The sequence below is a fragment of the Gracilinanus agilis genome, chromosome 4 (genome assembly GCF_016433145.1).
Source record: "Gracilinanus agilis isolate LMUSP501 chromosome 4, AgileGrace, whole genome shotgun sequence".
Lineage (NCBI taxonomy): Eukaryota > Metazoa > Chordata > Mammalia > Didelphimorphia > Didelphidae > Gracilinanus > Gracilinanus agilis.
Genome location: NC_058133.1, coordinates 403,340,608 through 403,359,203, shown reverse-complemented (window position 1 = coordinate 403,359,203; position 18,596 = coordinate 403,340,608). Strand labels below are relative to the sequence as shown.

The 18,596-nt window shown below is 36.9% G+C and overlaps 1 protein-coding gene across 6 annotated transcripts in view; it reads right to left on the bottom strand.

Annotated features, from left to right (window-relative positions):
* The window catches only part of AIG1 (androgen induced 1), a 329,441-nt gene that overhangs the window by 111,881 nt on the left and 198,964 nt on the right, over positions 1–18,596 (bottom strand). Inside the window, exon 4 of one of the 6 annotated variants that reach the window (XM_044671570.1) lies at positions 8,132–8,312. The exons of the other annotated variants lie outside the window; for them this stretch is intronic. Within the exon in view, the coding sequence (XP_044527505.1) occupies positions 8,283–8,312 (30 nt within the window). The 3' untranslated portion in view covers positions 8,132–8,282. Of the gene's footprint in view, positions 1–8,131; positions 8,313–18,596 lie in introns of those variants that run through there. 6 annotated transcript variants of the gene reach the window in all.

Sequence of the window (18,596 nt, the reverse complement as noted above, 5' to 3'; positions counted from 1 at the left end):
CAGGGGCTTAATAAAGGCATATCGTCACATATACTAAACACACAGGTGGCCTTGGAGCTCACACTTCACACAGTGCCTGGCACACAGTAGGCACTTAATAAATGTATACTGACTACTTGCTTGCTGCCTGAACCATCCAGCTAGATTATGAGGCCACCACACTGTAAGTACCACTATGTGGTTAGGGCCTGAAGGAATTTTCTTCTCTGACTTTTCCTTGATAGTCTAGTCCCATCTCTTCTACCTTCCCAAGGACTCCCTTTTATTCTCTGAATAGTTAAGTCTGTGAAAATGCTAGGTCAGATGACCAGGTTCAATAAAACTGTTTTCAGTTCTGGTGACCACATTTTATGAGGGATCCTGACAAGCTGGAATACAGAGGATGCTCAGGGGATTTGGGCATCATGCCATAGAAAGATGCAGTGAAGAAAATGAGGAGGTTTAAGGTAGGAAACACAAGACCTGGAGTGAGGAACACGCTGGCTGTTTTCAACTATTTTCAGGGTAGTTATGTGTCTAAGGAATTCCATAGATCCTGCTCAGCCTGAGCTGAGGCCTAGGGACCATGATTGGGAGTTGTAGGGAGGCATATTTAGACTGATGTAAGCAGAAATGTCTAATAGTCCTTTTGTCCCTCCCTCCCTTCCTCACTCCCTCCCTTCCTCCCTCCATCCCTCCCTCCCTTCCTTCCTTCCTTCCTTCCTTCCTTCCTTCCTCCCTCCCTCCATTCCTTCCTTCCTTCCTCTCTTTTAGAAGCATGCATTCTCTATACTTTAAGGTCTTTCAGCAAAACTGCTGAATGGTAGCTCCTGTTCTGAAATTCTGTGTCTCCTATGACACATACAATGAAAATGAAAGCCATCCAGGAAAGATCAGGCTCTCTAGAACTATGCTGTTTTGCTATGAAGAGGCTTCAGAGGTTTTTTTTCCTTTCAATTTACAGATATTATGAGTTACTTATAAGCAGAACTCCTGAAAGTTCCCTGGAGTCTGACCTTACTGATGGAATTCCCATTCTCTCCTATTCTCAGAATGAGAAATGTCAAAGATCAGGCAGCCTGATTTTTGGGTTCTGCATTGCTGACTTCATCTAAATATTCTTCTTTTCTAACATGGGTGTGGAGAGAAAGCACAGCATTGCTAATAGAAGATCAAAATAGGTAATGGTTACTTATAAAATATTATATGAACAATTGTCATTATTATTACTTTTTTATTTGGATGAACCTGAGATTTCATCACTGTAGGGAATTATAGGAAACTTCCTTTATCAATGCAGATGGCACCTGCTCAGAAATTTAGTCTCAGTTGCCTTGGGGCACTAAGAAGTTAAGTAATTTGTCCAGGGTCAAAATGACAGAATTCAATGAAGTCTAAACTTGGACCCAGGCCTTCCTAGTTCTGAGACCAATTCTCCATCTATCACACCCCCACTTGATTGTTAATATCATCATCATTATTACTATGATTATTCTAACTACTACAACTAACCATAAACTTTCTTACCATTACTAAAAACAAAACAAAACAATGAGATTGTTCTATCTTCTTCCAGACATCCTTTAGGTTTCACAAGTTATCCTTTTTTTTTTTTAATTTCTTTAACCCTTAATACTAATTTAAAGCAGATTTCACTCATCTATAAATCTTGGAGGGATGGCAAGAGGGCATGGGCCCAAACATTGTGATTTGTCCTGGCTAACATTCCCCCTCCCTAGAGAGAGACCAGTCTAAATTCTGGGCCTTGAAGCAAAATGTCAGAGAGGGCCCTTTAATCCTTCTTAATTGTAAAATGGTTAGAGAAGGGCTGTCTGCATTTTAGTAGCTACTCAGGCAGCATTTACACTTCTGATAGGAGAGTAAAAGTACTCAAAACTGCATTAGCAATAACTATCCCTGGCTTTTCCTCTAATCCTTGGTCTCTCAGGGAAAGGCATTTCCTAAGCACTAGTCACTACTGCCAATCCTATTATTCATTTCTCTTGGCCTTCTTGGATGAAGCCCCACAGTGACTGCTCCAAACTTTCTTCTCTCCCTTAAGACCCTAGTCTCTCCCTTACCCACTCCATCCCCTTTCAAAACAAATAAATCTTATCTCACTGAGAAAATACAGAATACCCCCTGTGAGTTTTCCCTTTATTTACTTGCTCACTCTCAACATGTACCCTCTTAAAATTCTCTGCAAAAAAATTAAAAATCAAAATATTTTCTGCTCTTCCTCTATAAAGTTCTGCTACAGTATAGATACTATGCCTTCTTATTTCCTGAGAAAATTTACTCCCACAACCTTCCTTCTACTGTATCTTTAATTTTCCTATCTCCCAGCTCCTTTTCTTCTGCCTTCAAAATTTTTTTGTTTCTCTCACTCCTTTTACTATTAAAATCCTTAAACAAGTTTTCTTTGGCCTAGCCCCTTCACTTCCTCACAGACCTTCAGAGTACATATTTTTTATTCTTTTCTAAATATAATTTGGCCTATAGATTCTCTGTCTAGGCACAGGGGTCCTTTGAGACAGCTCTCACTTTTCTTCCTCATCAGAATCATTTGTGTAGTCAGAATTTTGTTCTTATTCCTTCATCCCTTTAGAGCTAACTTCCCCAGTAGAACTCTTTGAAATATATTCTGTCAAAATCAAGGGTGGACATCAGACCACCAGGGAGATGTAGGTGTATCCTTTTACAAGACATGTGGCCCCATTTTCTATTACTGGCTCAGGAGCATCTTCCTAACCTATAGTCATTTGTACTTTGGTAACCAGTCCCTCAGGGGTCAGAATCAGGTACAGAAGAGTTGTTCCTCTTATCATTTCTGCCATCTCTCTCTCTCTTTTTTTCACCAGACAAGTGATTTCATCTCTTTTCTAAGCATGACAATTTTAAGAATGAATGAGGATTGCTGTTGTCTTCAGGTTGCATCTGTAATGCAGAGAGGATCCTGGAAGCAGAGCTGGAGGTGGGGAAGGACAGATGTTAGTTAATCATTCTACAGTGAGGAAGCCAACTCTACCATTGAGGGCAGAACTGGATGTTACATAATCCAGGTAGCAGATCTGCTTCAGGCAAACTAACTAGAAGAGGGAACATATGTCAAAGGCAAAGAAGGGCTCCCAAGGACAGAGTCAATCAAATCTGCATTAGGAAAATGCAAGGTCATTGCAGGATGGTTGAAGCCCAGAGAGGAACTCTTTCTATGTCAGTCAGAGCCCAGGGACAGGCTCACTGATAAAGATTCTAATGTGACAGAGGTGACTTCAAATTCTAAGGCAGAAATCAAGGAAGAAAGGTGTGTCCAGACACTACACTAAAAGGGAATGCGTGCCATAAGCCTAAGGCTCCCATATTCAGAGAAAATAGATTTTAGACATTAAATTACATACAAATCTATTGTCTGGTGTCTCAGTTTCAGGTGTCTGAGACACCTGGCAGGTTTAACAAACCAAATCACTATCAGCTAGAAACTTTAAACCCAATCTAATCTAAACAGTATTGGCTTGGATGACTGTTGACCAAGTGGGAAGAACAGAGGTCAATTAGGCAAGGGATATCTAAGGGAGACCCAAGATAGAAAAAAAAATCCAGCTCACTTTTAATGCCTCTTCTTTCAGACTTCCTTACATGGGTTCTGTATATGTCTTGTATATACCTACTTATTGACAGTTGCTTCCCCCACTAGAATATACCTTTCTGGAGGGGAGGGACCACTTTTTTACTTTCTCTGTATCTTCAGTGTCTCACACATATTAAGTTCTTGTTTAATGAATGCTTCTTAAATGATTGATTGACTGACCGCTATGCTTCTCTATAGGACCAAAATTAACTGTTGAGACTAGTTCATTTTGTTTTAACTTCCTATATATTTGTAGTACAGTAGCAAAACTTTTAAAAAATACTCCTAAAAGACACATTGCATTTTCTTTTCAGGGACTAAGTTAAGGAAGATGGAGAAGCTTATTTCTTTTTTCACAGGTCAAATTGATCTGACCATGTCATTCTTTCCTCACCTCTAGTCAATAAATTCCAGTGGTTTCCTATTACCTCTAGGATCAAATATTAAATTTTCTGGCTTCTAAAGCCCATCATAAGCTGGCCCATGTCTACCTTTCCAGTTTTCTTATAACTTTTTCTCTTCTATGTAATCTGCAACCCACAGCTAATAGTCTCTTTGCTTTTCTTCCCCCAAGACACTATTTCTTCCATCATCATAAATTTTTTCTCTCTGACCCTTATGCCTAGAATTCTTTTTTCATCTTTGTCTCTTGGATGCCCTTGCTTTCTTAAAGTCCCAGCTCCAATCCAACCTTCTATATGAAGTCTTTCTTGTATTTCTCTAATGCTGGTGCCACCCCAGCTTTGCTTATCTCCCACTTATTCAGCATTTATTTTGTATGTATATAGTTTTTTTTTAACCCTTGTACTTCGGTGTATTGTCTCATAGGTGGAAGAGTGGTAAGGGTGGGCAATGGGGGTCAAGTGACTTGCCCAGGGTCACACAGCTGGGAAGTGGCTGAGGCCAGGTTTGAACCTAGGACCTCCTGTCTCTAGGCCTGACTCTCACTCCACTGAGCTACCCAGCTGCCCCTATGTATATAGTTTTAAGAAAACAAAAACAATTTACATAGTGCTTACCATGAGCCAGGGACTGTTCTAAGAATTTCACAATTATTATCTCATTTGATCCTCACAGGAAATAGGTATAGTAGTTATCGTCAATTTACAGATAAGAAAACTGAGACAAACAGATATAAAGTGATTTGCCCAGGGACACACAGAGAAGTGTCTGAGGCTGGATTTGAACTCAGGTCTTCCTGACATAGTTGTTTGCATGCTGACTTCCTCATGAGCTCCTTCACCCCTTAGCACATTGTGAATTTGTTAGTATTTAGTAAACTATTTGTTGCCAGGCTGGGGGGAAAAAAAAGTCCAAAGAGAAGGAGGTGATCAATAGGGGGCACTAGGGAGCAGACTCCAGGGTATAGATGGTAGTGGAGGCAGAAAAGGGAGAGAGGGTGGGGAATAGACTATGGAAGCAACTACACTTGCTTCCTGTTAGCATCTGTTCAGCATACCATGTCACATTAATGTGCCTAAAAATACCACTCATGCCTCATCCTGCTAGTCATTGTAGAAGTGCTTCAAGGTAAGGCTAGGATGGAATGGAAAAAAAAACATTTACTGAGTGCTTACTATGTGCCTGTCACCATGCTAAATGCAGGAATCCAAATGGAGAAATGAGGTAGAGTGCCAAATTGGGAAAAACACAGAATGGATGGAAGAGACTTGTGGTCTTTAGGGGNTATATATATATATATATATATATATATATATATAGGCAGGAAGAGGAAAAAAGCTAATTACAACTTCAGGTTTGAATGTGAGGAAACTATATTTGGAATATAAAACAGGAAAATTTTTCCCCCAAAAAATAGGGAAAAAATTTCTAAGTGGAGGAAACTGAGAAATTTGTGTCCTGCAAATATCCAAATTCATTGAATTTTTTCAGATTATGTGTAAGAGCACCTGTACAGGTATTAAATTAGAAGAGGGATATAATGAAAAACTGAAGAGAATGCTAAACATGAAAGTTCTGAAAGGATTATGGGACTGGTAATATTAATTCACATTCATAATGGTTTTCAGGCTGACAAAAGCACTTTCCTCATAGTAATCTTGAGAGGTAGATAGTACAAGTATAAGTGCACTTAAGTATTAATATCACCTTATATCCAATATGAGGACTAAATAAGTTTTGGTGCCAGGGTGCAATTTTTGTGTATTCAGATAGGAGAAGGCTCTATGGTTATCAGCATGGGGAATTCACCAATATAGATCTCAGTCCATCTATGACTTAGTAGGAAAGACCTAAGATAATATCCAAGACATATAGAGGTTAAGTGAATTGTCTATAGTCACAGAGTACCAGAGGTAGGATGTGAACCTGGGTCCTGCCTCTAAGACCAAGGCTCTACCCATCATCCGTCAGTGCAGCTGGAAAGACAGTTCACAGAGTTGGATTATCAATATCACTTAGATAGATACCTTAGATGGATAATGAATTAGACCCAGAACTGAGTAGGAGGAAAACACAGTGGATGGCTTTTGGGGGAAAGTATATATTACTTTTCATGACCTCAAGTTGCTCCTTGAAACAAAACTCAATTTAAAAAAAAAATCGATATTCTTCCTTTGATGCTATACGGATATGAGTCATGGAATACCACAATCTCCAATGAATCAAAATTGTGGGTAATCCCAGGAGCAACGGAGAAATGCATAGTGGGTGTAAATAGACTGCAGCCTATCTTTACCACATCCTGCTTAATTGAACAAATTTCATTATGGGCAAAAGTGGTTGGTGTAAAAGATATTAGTAAAGAGACTGATGGCCAGAAAACGAAATAGTCTGATTATATAGTAAAAGCAGGATGTAAGAAATAGACGGCCCACATTGTTTCAACAATGTCTACAGGGAGGCCCCCTGGGTGCTTGCACTGTAGAGGATTTTAGCAAAGGTCCGTTCCAAAGTGGCTAGAGGTGAGTATATGTGCTAAAGCTATGATCTGTGCTGTGGGAGGAAATATCCATATTGATCGAATTCCAGATTCATTGAAATCCTGAAGTATTTATGACATCTTTCTAGTTTCTTGATATTATGTTCCTGTCATTTGTGGTGGTGGGTTGGACTGGAAAAGACCTTTGGATTTAGTATTAGGATATGAGTTTGAATAATGATTATGTTATTTATGACTTATGCAACATTGTGGAAACCACTTCATTTTGGTGGGCCTCAGTTTCCTCATCTATAAAATAAGGATGACTGGACTAGATTATGTTAAGATTCCTTCTCTCTCTCTAAAGCCCATGATTCTATTAAAGCATGGTTTAATTCTCTTTGAAAAAAAAGGGGGGGGGAGAATAATTTAGAGCTTCTGGAGACAACTGATGTGAGAACATCTAGGTGGTACATTGGATAGAGTGTAGGACCTACAGTCAGGAAGACCAGAGTATAAATCTGGCCTGAGTTACTTATTAGATATGTGAATATAATTAAATCACTTAACCTCTATCTGCCTCATTTTCCCTATCTATGAAATGGAAATAATAGTGTTCTTACTCCCAGAGTGGTAGTAAGGATAAAAAGGAGATAATATTAGTAAAGTGCTTTGCAAGTCTCAAAACTCTTAATAAATGCTATTAGGTTGTAGTGGTAAGCAGCTAGGTGGAGTAGAAGGAAGAGGAAGCGAGGTGGCTCAGTGGATAGAGCACTGGACCTGGAATCAGGAAGGCCCAGTTCAAATCTGGCCTTGGACATTTACTAGCCATGTGACTCACTTAACCTCTGTATGCCTTAACCTACTGGAAAAAGGAATAGTGAATGACTCCAGTATCTTTGTCATGAAAACCCATGGTCAGTACTGGTCACTATGGTCCACAAGGGCATGAAGAGTTGGGCACAACCGAACAACAGTAGAAATAATGGTACTGGTACTACTAGTGGTAATGGCAGTAGTTATGATATAAACATAAAAGGGCTGTTACAAATTTCAAGACCTTTTTTAGGTCTAGGCTTCAAAGTAAAGAATGTTATAAATCTCTGGAGACACATCTATAGGCATCATTAACTTCTGTATGTCTCTTTTGTGTATTATTGCCAGGAAATATATTTCCTCTCACTGTTACTATTTCTAATTGTCAGTAACTGTATTAAAGATAAGTTTCATTTGCAACAAAACAAAACATAAAAATTCTAAATCCCAGGATGGAGATGTATGGTGAAAGGGTTGAAGAATGGAAGGAGTGGGAATAGAGAGACAACTGTACTGGGTGATGTGAAGATGTGGTTGCAGAATGTTTTCTCTTGACAGAAGGAGAATCCAACAGCTAAGCAAAGTGCATGTGAACACCCAACAAATTGAGATCAGTGCCAGAAGAAATTGATTCTAATTGGAATCATTCCTTTTAGATTCAAAAGTTTTGAAGTAGAAAAGGCTAGAAAAAAAAGCATTTACAATTTTCTTTTAAAATGAGGGAAATAGTGAGAGGCTTTTCTGCTCCCTTCACTAGAGCTCTGAGGCAAATGCCCAGTTAAGTTCAAGAAAACTCCATTAGTTCATGCCTTCCCCCTGATGGAACCTCTGTGTTCTTTTGATAGCAGATTCAGCTTCTTCTGACTTGGAGAATCATAATCCCCAGAGGTGGCCTTTTCATTTTGGGTTTTTACCATGGCATGCTGTGATGTGACACTGCCAAAAAATTCTCAGCCAAGCAGCCTTCAAAGTGGTGTCTCATGTAGCCACAAAAGGAACCTCTGCTTTCTGCAGGGAATAAAGATTTAAATCTCAATTTGAATGTGAGGATGATTGGTTTTTTTTGTTTGTTTGTTTTTTTAACCCCACTGGATCTTGAAGAATAGAAACAGAGCAAATACATCACAGACAATAATAAAGCTAAAAGATTCGCATATATTTCCTTTAAAATTTTTATTTTTCTATTTTAAATTTAACAAACATCCCAAAATGAGTATTCCCATATATATAAAGTAGAATAGAAAAAGAGGCTTATGTATGAAATTGTGAAACTCTATTCTGTACAATTTGCTTTAAAAAAAGATACATAATAAATTCAACATGCTACTTTCAAAGCTGTCCTGTTTGTATGCGTTCCCTTCTGAATGTCCTTCTGTTGTACATTTTTAAAAAAGACTTCACTTATCCTCTTTTTTCCCTCCCTCTTCTTTTTGGTGTCATTATCACTAGCTCCAATTTTATTCTCTCATGTGGAAAAAACCCCAAATAAAAACATCATATATTAAAGGACACCAGTTTTATTTGAGGTTCCCATTGACCTTCAGAATTTCTAAATTTCCCTAAAAATTAAATAAATTCTGTGACTTAGCCCCCTCAAATCTAATTAGATTTGGCCAATTCACAATCCAAAGGCTAACTCTTTAGTTCTGGAGACCTGTTATTTCATCTGTGCTGGGTAAAAATGTTCCTAACAGGTCGTAAAGCACATTTAGTCATTACTTACATAAAAATGAAAAGTTCTCTTGAATTAACAAGAAAATGTTAAGAAGAAAAAGGATATGGCATCATGTCTTAATGATAAACAAAACTCTATTCTTTTCAAATGGCTGCTTTTACTGATGTGACTTTGACCATACCAGGTCAACACTACACTAAATTGAAGAATGAATATTCTGACCAGAGAAGCTAGACAATAAACATTGTAATTCAATTACACTACCTTCATTCCCACAATTTCATCAGTACTTTCTAATGGTCTTTTAAAAATGTTTTTTCTTAAACACAGCCTTTTGAAAATGTTTCAGTTTAACATGAAATTTAGGTAACTGAATCCTCCTCCTCAAATCCTTGCTTTTTGAAATTGGGGTTGCTGTCCCCCAGGAAGACAGTAAGTCAAGCATGGCCTGAAAAATATGTGTAATTTTCCTTTGAAATATGTATATGTCTGGGGGGGGAGCAGGAAAGTCATTTTGAAATAATGGGCAGAATAATAAAAGAGATCAACTTCAAAGTATTTTTCCAATACTTTAGTTTTAAACAAATGCCCTTTTCCTATTATACACATGTGAGATTTGCATCTGACCAACATTCTTCCAGCATCAAATAATCTTCCCCCTTCAGGGAATTAGGCAAATGGCAACAATGTGATTTACACAATTCTGCAGTGAGGAGCCATAGGAGCAATTTTTATTCTTCCTCCTCTACACTGACATTTAGTTCTCCAATCCTTCAAGAAAATAAAAGGAAAAACTCTGCTGGCTTATTATATCATTGTAGTTTCTTGGAGAGGAAAGTGTTTATTTTATTGTCAGTAAAAACTAGTGAAGTCAATTATTCCTAGACAGAGGATCTAGCTGCTCACGGAGGGTACAGAGCTCAAGACCCTATTAGGGTTTGATGTTGGCTAATAAGAATTACTGACAGAGAGGAAAATTTGGAGAAAGGAGATTTTGAGAGGGATATGATGATCTTGGTTTTGACCATTTGGGGTTTAAAGTGCCATTCAGGTAAAAGTGTCTTGCAAAAGTTGGAAATATAATCAGATATTTAAGAGAACAGAAAAGGCTGGATAGAAACAAATGGACATTAACCGTACAAAGGTGACTGTTACGATCATGAGAGTGGATTAGATTGTCAGAGAGAGTATAGAGATAAGATGAAGACAGAGGGTAGAATCCTAGGGGAATGCCCATATTTGGGGGGGAGGGGAGGAGGAAGGCAATATCAGTGTATAAATCTTATAGCAATGATGACTAAATTTAAAATTTTTTTACCTTAAAATAGACTCTTATTCAAAAGCACCGAATGACTACTTGTTCTTTCTGGTACATTCAAACAAATATATGAAAGCCTATATATAGCAAACTCTAAACAAGTAATCTCTTCCCTGGAAATTGCCCAGAGTAGCCTTTTGAACTGATGAGATACAGTGTTATCATGATGCTTCTAGACATTAAAGGAGTAACTTTTTTTCTTCTAAAATGATGTGTAATTCTAGAACAAACAATTGTGGAAGCAAATAGCACTAAGGCTTCAATTGTGTTAAAGATAATAAGAATTAGTATTAACTGTATTCTGGTCTGAAATCCTCTGTCTAATTTTAATCAAAGACTTAATCAGTGTTCTTTGAAAAGAAATCAATCAATGTGGGTGAGGGAGAGAGGGGAATCTTGGTTCCCTGATAAGAAGAAAGTTAAGTCTGGTTTATGGTGCCTATAGCAAGAGCAGAAATGCCTGTTCAATTCAATTAAGAGAAGCATTTCTATGTTCGCCTTTGACCAGACAGAAGGAAGAAACTTTAGGGAAGGAACTGGTTTCAGGAAGATATTTTCTACAGGAGTGCCATTGGCATTAAAATTATGATTTTGTTTAGGTAAATCAAAAAACCTCATCCTAAACTTCATGTTGTTCTTGTTTCAATTGTTTCAGTCATGTCTGAATTCTCTTTGTAGCCTCATTTGGGGTTTTCCTGGCAAAGAAATTGGAAGGAAAGAAAGCAATGAAGTGCTTTGCTATTGCTCATTTTATGGATGAGGAAACTGAGGCAAACTGGGTTAAGGAACTTGCCTAGGGTCACACAGCTAGTAAGCTTCTGAGTTGAAATTTGAACTCAGTTCTTCCTAACTCCACTGCACCATTCAGCTGTCCCCAAAATTAAATTTCTTTTAAATCACTTTTTGTGATCCCGGAGACCAAAGCACACCGATATTGTCCGTGGGTTTTCTTGGCAAAGACAGTGGAGTGGTTTGCCATTTCCTTCTCGGTGGATTATGCCAAACAGAGGTTAAAGTGACTGACTCAGGTTCACATGGCTAGTAAGTGTCTGAGGCCATATTTGAACTCAGGTCTTCCTGACTCAGGGCCTAAAGCTCTATCTAAGCGAGCCACTCTAGCTGCCTTTGTACCTATACTAAAAAAACCCAAAACCTTTTCCATAAAATTTTATCTTCTTTTTTTTTCCTTCACAATTACTATAAATTAAGGGGAAATTACTTGGATAAAAAGGAATTCCAATTAGCAGAGGAAGACTCTGCCTCTTTGCACCGGCTCCTTAAGCAGAAATGCTTATATATTATTAATAAATTGTCTCTAGCCAATTTTTTCTAAAGCTAAATAGAGTTTTTCTTCAACAAAGTATAGCAATTATAATACAGGTGACTATTACTCTTTGAATTAAAACTGTGAAACACTAATTACCAGTGATTTAATTTTTTAAATTATTTCATTTATTATAAAATGATATCTTTGTGCTAAAGTAAAGACTAGACAAAAGAAAGAGCTCTGGAATGAATGTTAGTCATGTGTTTCAGTCAATTACTCCCTCCTCTCAGGTAAAATAAGAAAGATTTTTTTAAAATGGAATTACTTTAACCCAAATAATAATAAGATGATAGATTTAGACCTGGAAGGGAAATTTGAGGTTGAGTTTAATCTCATTTTACAGATGAGGAAACTAAGTCATGAAAAAGTTTAAGTGACCCAGAGTCCCATAGCTAATCAAACTACTAGGTCATTACAAATTTTAAAATATTTATGTTGAGGTTTCATTATTTTTCATGGATTAAAAACACCCTAAGTGTGTATGGGATAATTATTATTCCTGAGGAGGGGGTGAAGGGAAGAGAATTAGAAACTCCATCCCAAATTAGAATAAGGAGGCATTTGTACCAGTAACAATATTGGTTCATCATCCTTGTTTCATTATCTAAACTCACAGTGACAATCATTTCCCTTGCAAATTTAATACACTGTTATGGAATTTCATGGGCACCCACTATTGTACAGAGAGAGGCTGGCTTATTGCTATTATAATGTACTATAGACAGATGCTGGCTTACTTCAATGTTTTAAAAAAGACCTGGTTCAGTACAATATTCGCTAAAACTCTTTCTCATGGCACTCTGGAAAATGATTCAACTACATGGCTTACAGCAGAGGTCCAATTTTTTGCCTCATTGTCTGTGTTCTGAATCCAACCTAGTCTAATATTTTGGAAAATGTTACCCATTTCTGTACTGAGCAAAGTAAATATTTTGTCAGTTGTTAAGGATGAGCTAGAGAGTAAGACCTAAAGATGTATCCAAATTCAGCAGGAAAACTTGGAACTGCTTGAGAACTTTTTCCAGATTGTGATTTGTAATGTCTTTTAGAAGCCAGCAGAAATACCAACCACTTGAACTATTGAGAAAAGGCTGAATGAACCTTTTCACAGCAGTAGAAATTTTTTCCATACAATCTTTCATTAACACTGGCATAGAAAAGAGTTGGTTAGAAAATGCTTTTTGTCCATAGGATTCTATATGAGCACATTCTCCTGTATAAAAAGAGAGAACTCTCAGAGCTGGAGGGATCTAGACATAATCTAGTCCAACCCCCTCATTTTACAGATAAGAAACTGAGGCATGGAGAAATGATTGGGCCAAAGGTCATATAGCTAGTGACAGTGTCATTAGTAAAACCTCTATTGACACCCAGTTTAATCCTTTTTCAATTATCTGCTTCCCTAAAATCATACCTATAATAATTACTTTAATTAGTGAAATGATGAAAAAATGCTATCTTCTGTTATATGCTATAATTTTAGGTCTGAGAGCTCTCAAAGCAATTTACTGATGTGAAATAAGATCATTTCAATTAGTACCAAAAAAGGTGTTCTAATGGAAGCATTTAGATGGGGACCCTGGGTAAGTGCTTCAGCAGTGGTATCAATATGGACTTTCTAGACAATGTGTAGCCCAGTGTGCATGTTCCTTCCATTATAGTTGATGGGAGATTCGGTAAAATTATTTTTGGGGGCTGAACTGAGTAAGGGATATGACATAAGAAATGTGATCTAATGTACAGAGCTCATTTTATTAAAGAAATGCTTAACAAAGAATTATAAAGCCAGAAAGAACTCTAGAGATTAAATCATCATTTTATAGATGACAAAATTGAGGCTGTCTAAGAGAACCAAACAAATTAGGGTCACACCATATTTTTCTATATTATATTGTACTGAATTGTATGATCTCATCTCATATCATATCATATCATATCATATCATATCATATCATGGCAACTAGGTGGCACAGTAGATGAACCACTGGGTCTAGAGTTAAGAAGATTTGAGTTTGAATTAGCCTTCAGCAGTTCCTAGCTGTAGGACCCTGGTTAAGTCACTTTACCTCTGCCTGCCTTAGTTTCTTCAATTATAAAATGAGGATAATAATAGCACCTACCTTCTAGGGTTGTTCTGAAGATCAAATGAGGTGCCTGGCACATAGTGAAAGCACATTAAAAATCCTTCCTTTCTTTTTAGAACAGGACCTTTCCACCATAGCTCCCACACTATTAATACTTGAGCAAGAAATAATTTTTTCACCCATAACCTTGATCTAAAGAAACTGCAGTAAGATAAACTATTAGAGAGGAGAAGAAATCATAGCTAGGGATAAAAAACTTTAGTGATTTAACCACAAGAGTATTGGTATTCATTATCAGTTACTGTATACCACACACCCCACCTGACCCCACCTAAGCTACATATGGGGGTAATTATCCTTGAATCTCTATAATACAAAATGATAGGTCACAAAAAACATTAGCACAGATGGAATTTCAGTAAATACGTTGGTAAATAAAGTAACTCCAAATAACTCCAATACACCAAACTAACTTCTTAAATAAGAGAGAAAAGGACAGAAAGCTTTTCATCGTGTGTCAAAATTATCTAGAAGACAAAAGGCTACAGTGAAGAAACATAGATGAAGGGATTGAAAGTTATTTGTACTTATTTTGGTCCATTTTAGAAGGTCAGAGGCTTAACAGACATGTTTTTTTGTAAAGAAAGGAAAAAAAAGTTTTATATATTCCTAAATGCATTTCATAAAAAGAATAATTTCAGAGAAAAGCAATTAAATTATCAACGAAGTCACTGGTGGAACATCTAGTTTCCTTATTTAAAATTTGTGAATCTTGATTAATGAAAAGAGTTTACCCTATTAATATAGAAAAAATACTGTTTTTGCTACCAATTATGGATCATACATGGTATGTAAAACATTCTCTCTGAATAGGTAAGTTATAGTGAATTTTTACATATACATGTATGTATGTGTATACAGACATGCACATATTGCTTTAAGGTTTGCAAAGTGATATTCTCAACTGTGTGAGATAATGTGCCCCAGAAAACATTATCCTTATTTTTCAGATGAGGAAACTGGCTTAGAGAGGAGTAGTAACTTGCCCATAGTTATATAGCCAGTCAGCATTACAGGCAAGATTCAAATCAGATCTTTCCTGATTTCAAGACTAGAACTCTTCATGACAGCAGGGTTATTTACAATTAGTAACTAAATTAGAAATACTTTTATTTAACTGGAAGTCCTTTTCTGCAGAAGGGTTAGTCTAGCATGGAAACAACTCTAATATTCATTAGAATATGATTAAATACATAGGATAAGTCAAACAGAGTGGCACAAGATATTCAAGGAGAGAGATTACTTCTATTTGAGGGGAGATGACAGATCAGAGAAGGCTTCTTAGAGACTATGGCACTTAAGCTGAGACTTAAAGGAAGAGGATTTCAGTAGGTGGAACTCTGGAAGATTAAAGGCTATAGGAAGGGGAACAGTATGTACGAATCTTTAGAAGAAGAATGGGGAGGACAAGATTATGAAACAGAAAAGAGCCCTATCTGGATGTAGGGCATATGAAGTAGAGTAATGTAGGATAATGCTGAAAATATAGTTAGGAATCAAACAATCTGGAACCTTGACTGAAAGACTGGGAGCTACCAGGAATATAGATAGAATGTAGAAAGAAAAGTAATAGATGAGATTCTCAAAGTTCATAGGCAAAATCCAAGGAAGCAGTGACAAAACTGTCATGCCATTTATTTTTTATGCAAATGCACATTCAAAGCCAAATTCTTAAAAATAAAATTACCAAAATTCACTGCTTCTACTCTCCTGCCTTCCTGCCTCTACTTCTCAAACCTTTACAAACTTACTTCAAACATACCACTCATTTGAAATTGCTCTCTCTATAAATATCAAAGATATCATAATTCTTAATTCAATGGCCTTCTTTTTCAGTCATCGTTTTTCTTGACCTCTTCCCAGCATGTGACGTTGTTGACCATTCACTCTTGGATATTTTTCCAACTCAGAGTTTGGTGACATAACTCTCTTATGACTCATTTGCTATATGGTGAGTGAATGACATCACACTCACCAATTCTGGATGTATCCCAGGGCTCTATCCTAGGATATTTTCACTCTCTGCATTATTTCCCTTGATGATCTCATTAGTTCTTATGGGTTCAATTGTGACTCCCAGATCTATATATCCGTACTTTGCCTCTCCTAAGGTCCAGTCCTGTATCACCACCTACCTTCTGGACATCTCCATCTAGATTTTCTGGAAGCATCTCAAACTAAACATGTCCAAAACAGAATTCATTATTTTCCTAACTGTCCCCACCCTCCCTTCTTGCAATATTCCCTATTACTATCTAGGATATCAACATTCTCAAGCCTCCCAAGCTTGAAACCTTGGTATCATCATCAAATCCTCCTTCTTACTAACCTTCTATATACAATCAGCTGTTAAGTCTTGTCAATTCCATTTCTAAAAAAACCTTTCATATTAATCTGTTTCTAACCATTCACGTAGACACCAAGTTTAGGCCCTCATCATCTTTCATTTGGATGACTTCAATAACCTCTTAATTTGTCCCTTGCTTCCAGACTTTACTTTTCTTGATTTATCTTCCACAGAGTGGATGAAATGATACTTTGCAGAGTGCTGGTCTGATCATATCACTCTTTTGCTCAAGAAGCTTAAGTCTTCCTCAATCACCTTGGAAAAAGTACAAACTACTATGTTTGTCATTTTAAATATTTTGAGAGTGAGCTCTAATATAGCTATCTTTTTAGACTGATTTCATACTCTCCCTCCTCCCCCTCCCAAACTTCATATTATGGGCTAAAAGCAGCCCATTATTTGATGTTCCTAAAATAAAAGTGACCATTCTACTGTTCAAGAAGTTAATGTACCTTCTTATTTTTTCTAAAGTAAAATGTAACATATTCTGACATAGTATAACATTCAGCCTTGTTCAATTTGGCTACAATGCTGTTTTTTAAAAAAAATTTCCCTCCAATTTAAAATAAAATCATGAAGTAGACAAATATCAAGAAACATGAACATTTTTCATATACATGGAAGAGGAAGGGAGTTTATATGAAGCCACGAATCTCAATTACATACACCTTGGGTTTTTTTTTGTTTCTTTGTTTGTTTTAAACCCTTAACTTCTGTGTATTTGGCTCATAGGTGGAAGAGTGGTAAGGGTAGGCGATGGGGGTCAAGTGACTTGCCCAGGGCCACATAGCTGAGAAGTGTCTGAGGCTGGATTTGAACCTAGGCCCTCCCGTCTCTAAGCCTGACTCTCAATCTACTGAGATACCCAGCTGCCCCTACACCTCGGTTTTTAAAGACGACATTAAGTCTAATATGGAAGTACTGAGACTGCCTTGCCTTTCTTTGTTCCCATCTGGATTTTCTCTGCTTTTTTCTTTATGTGTATTTTTTTTACACATTTAATTGATCCTCATGTCTTTCTTCTCCTTTTTGTTTGTATCCCTATCAATAACCCATTATTTCTACACTTAACCTTTCCTAACAAAAAAGAAAACTCCAACTTCCTTCTTTGGAACAAATAAATTAATCAAGCAAAACAAATTCATACACTTGACACATTTGACAATGCCTATCTTATACCATACCTACAGTTTGTCACTTCTCTATTAACGGGTATTAAGTAGGATATGACATCAGTCCACTGGATTGATCAGGATTATTATGCTTTTTAAATTTTCTTTTACAGTACTAATGTAATTGCATAACTTAATCTCCTGGTTCTCTTCATGGTTCACACAAGTCTTGCTGAGTTTCTCTAAATTTATCCCTTTTTACATTTTTTTACTCTGTAATACTCCATTATGTTCATATACATAATCTGTTCAACCATTTCCCAATTGATGTGTACCTACTTTGTAATTCTACAACAAAAAAGTACTTCTACAAATATTTTTGTAATGATTGTTCCTTTCTTTGTCTTTCATCAATCAATCAACTAACCCGTAAACATTTATTAAATGTTTATCATATTACAGGCACTAGACTAAGACCAGTCACAAAGAGAAAACAAAAACCATTCTTGTTCTCTAGGATCTTACATTTCTTTGATTTCCTTGGTATTCAGAACTGAGTTTTAGAGGACAACACACTTGTAAATAAGGACATACAAAATACATACACAGTAGATGGAATCTTCACCTTGGAGGGGAAGGTTGTATCAGTTAGAGGGAGGGAGTGGGAGAAACTAATACAAAAGGAAGAAGTCACGGATTCTAAGAGATGGAAATGAAGAAGAACAACATTCCAAGCATGTGAGACAGCCAATACAAAGACCCAAAGACAGAAGATGTAGTGTTGTGTGCAAGACATAGCAAGTAGGCCAATATGACTGGTTTGTGGGGTATGTGGAAGAGAGTAAAGTGTAAAAAAAAAAGGAAAGGAAGGTAACTGGGAAGGAGAAGGGATGTTGAATAGTTTTAAAGGTCAAACAAAGTACTTTATATTTGATCCTAGAGGTAACAGGGAGTCATTGAAGCTTACTGGGTTTGGGGATAGTCAGATCTATGCTTTATGAAAATCACTTTTGTTGAAGTATTAAGAATGGATCTCTAGTGGAGAGAACAGGAGACAAGGAGGCCAATTAGAAAAATACTGCGATAGCTTAAGTGTTAGGTGAGGAGGACCTCAATTAGGATGGTGGCTTTGTGAGTGGACAGGAGGAGATGTATATAAGAATGCTGTGAAGGGGAAAATGATAAGATTTGTCCACTGACTATAACATAAGATATGAATGGCTGTGAGAAGTTGACATGATATTGGGACAGCAATCTTGGATAAATAGGATGGTGGTGACCTTGACAGTAACAGGGAAATCTGGAAGAGGAATGAACTTTGGCTGGAAAGATATGTTCTATTTTGGATACATTAAGTTTGAGATGCCTT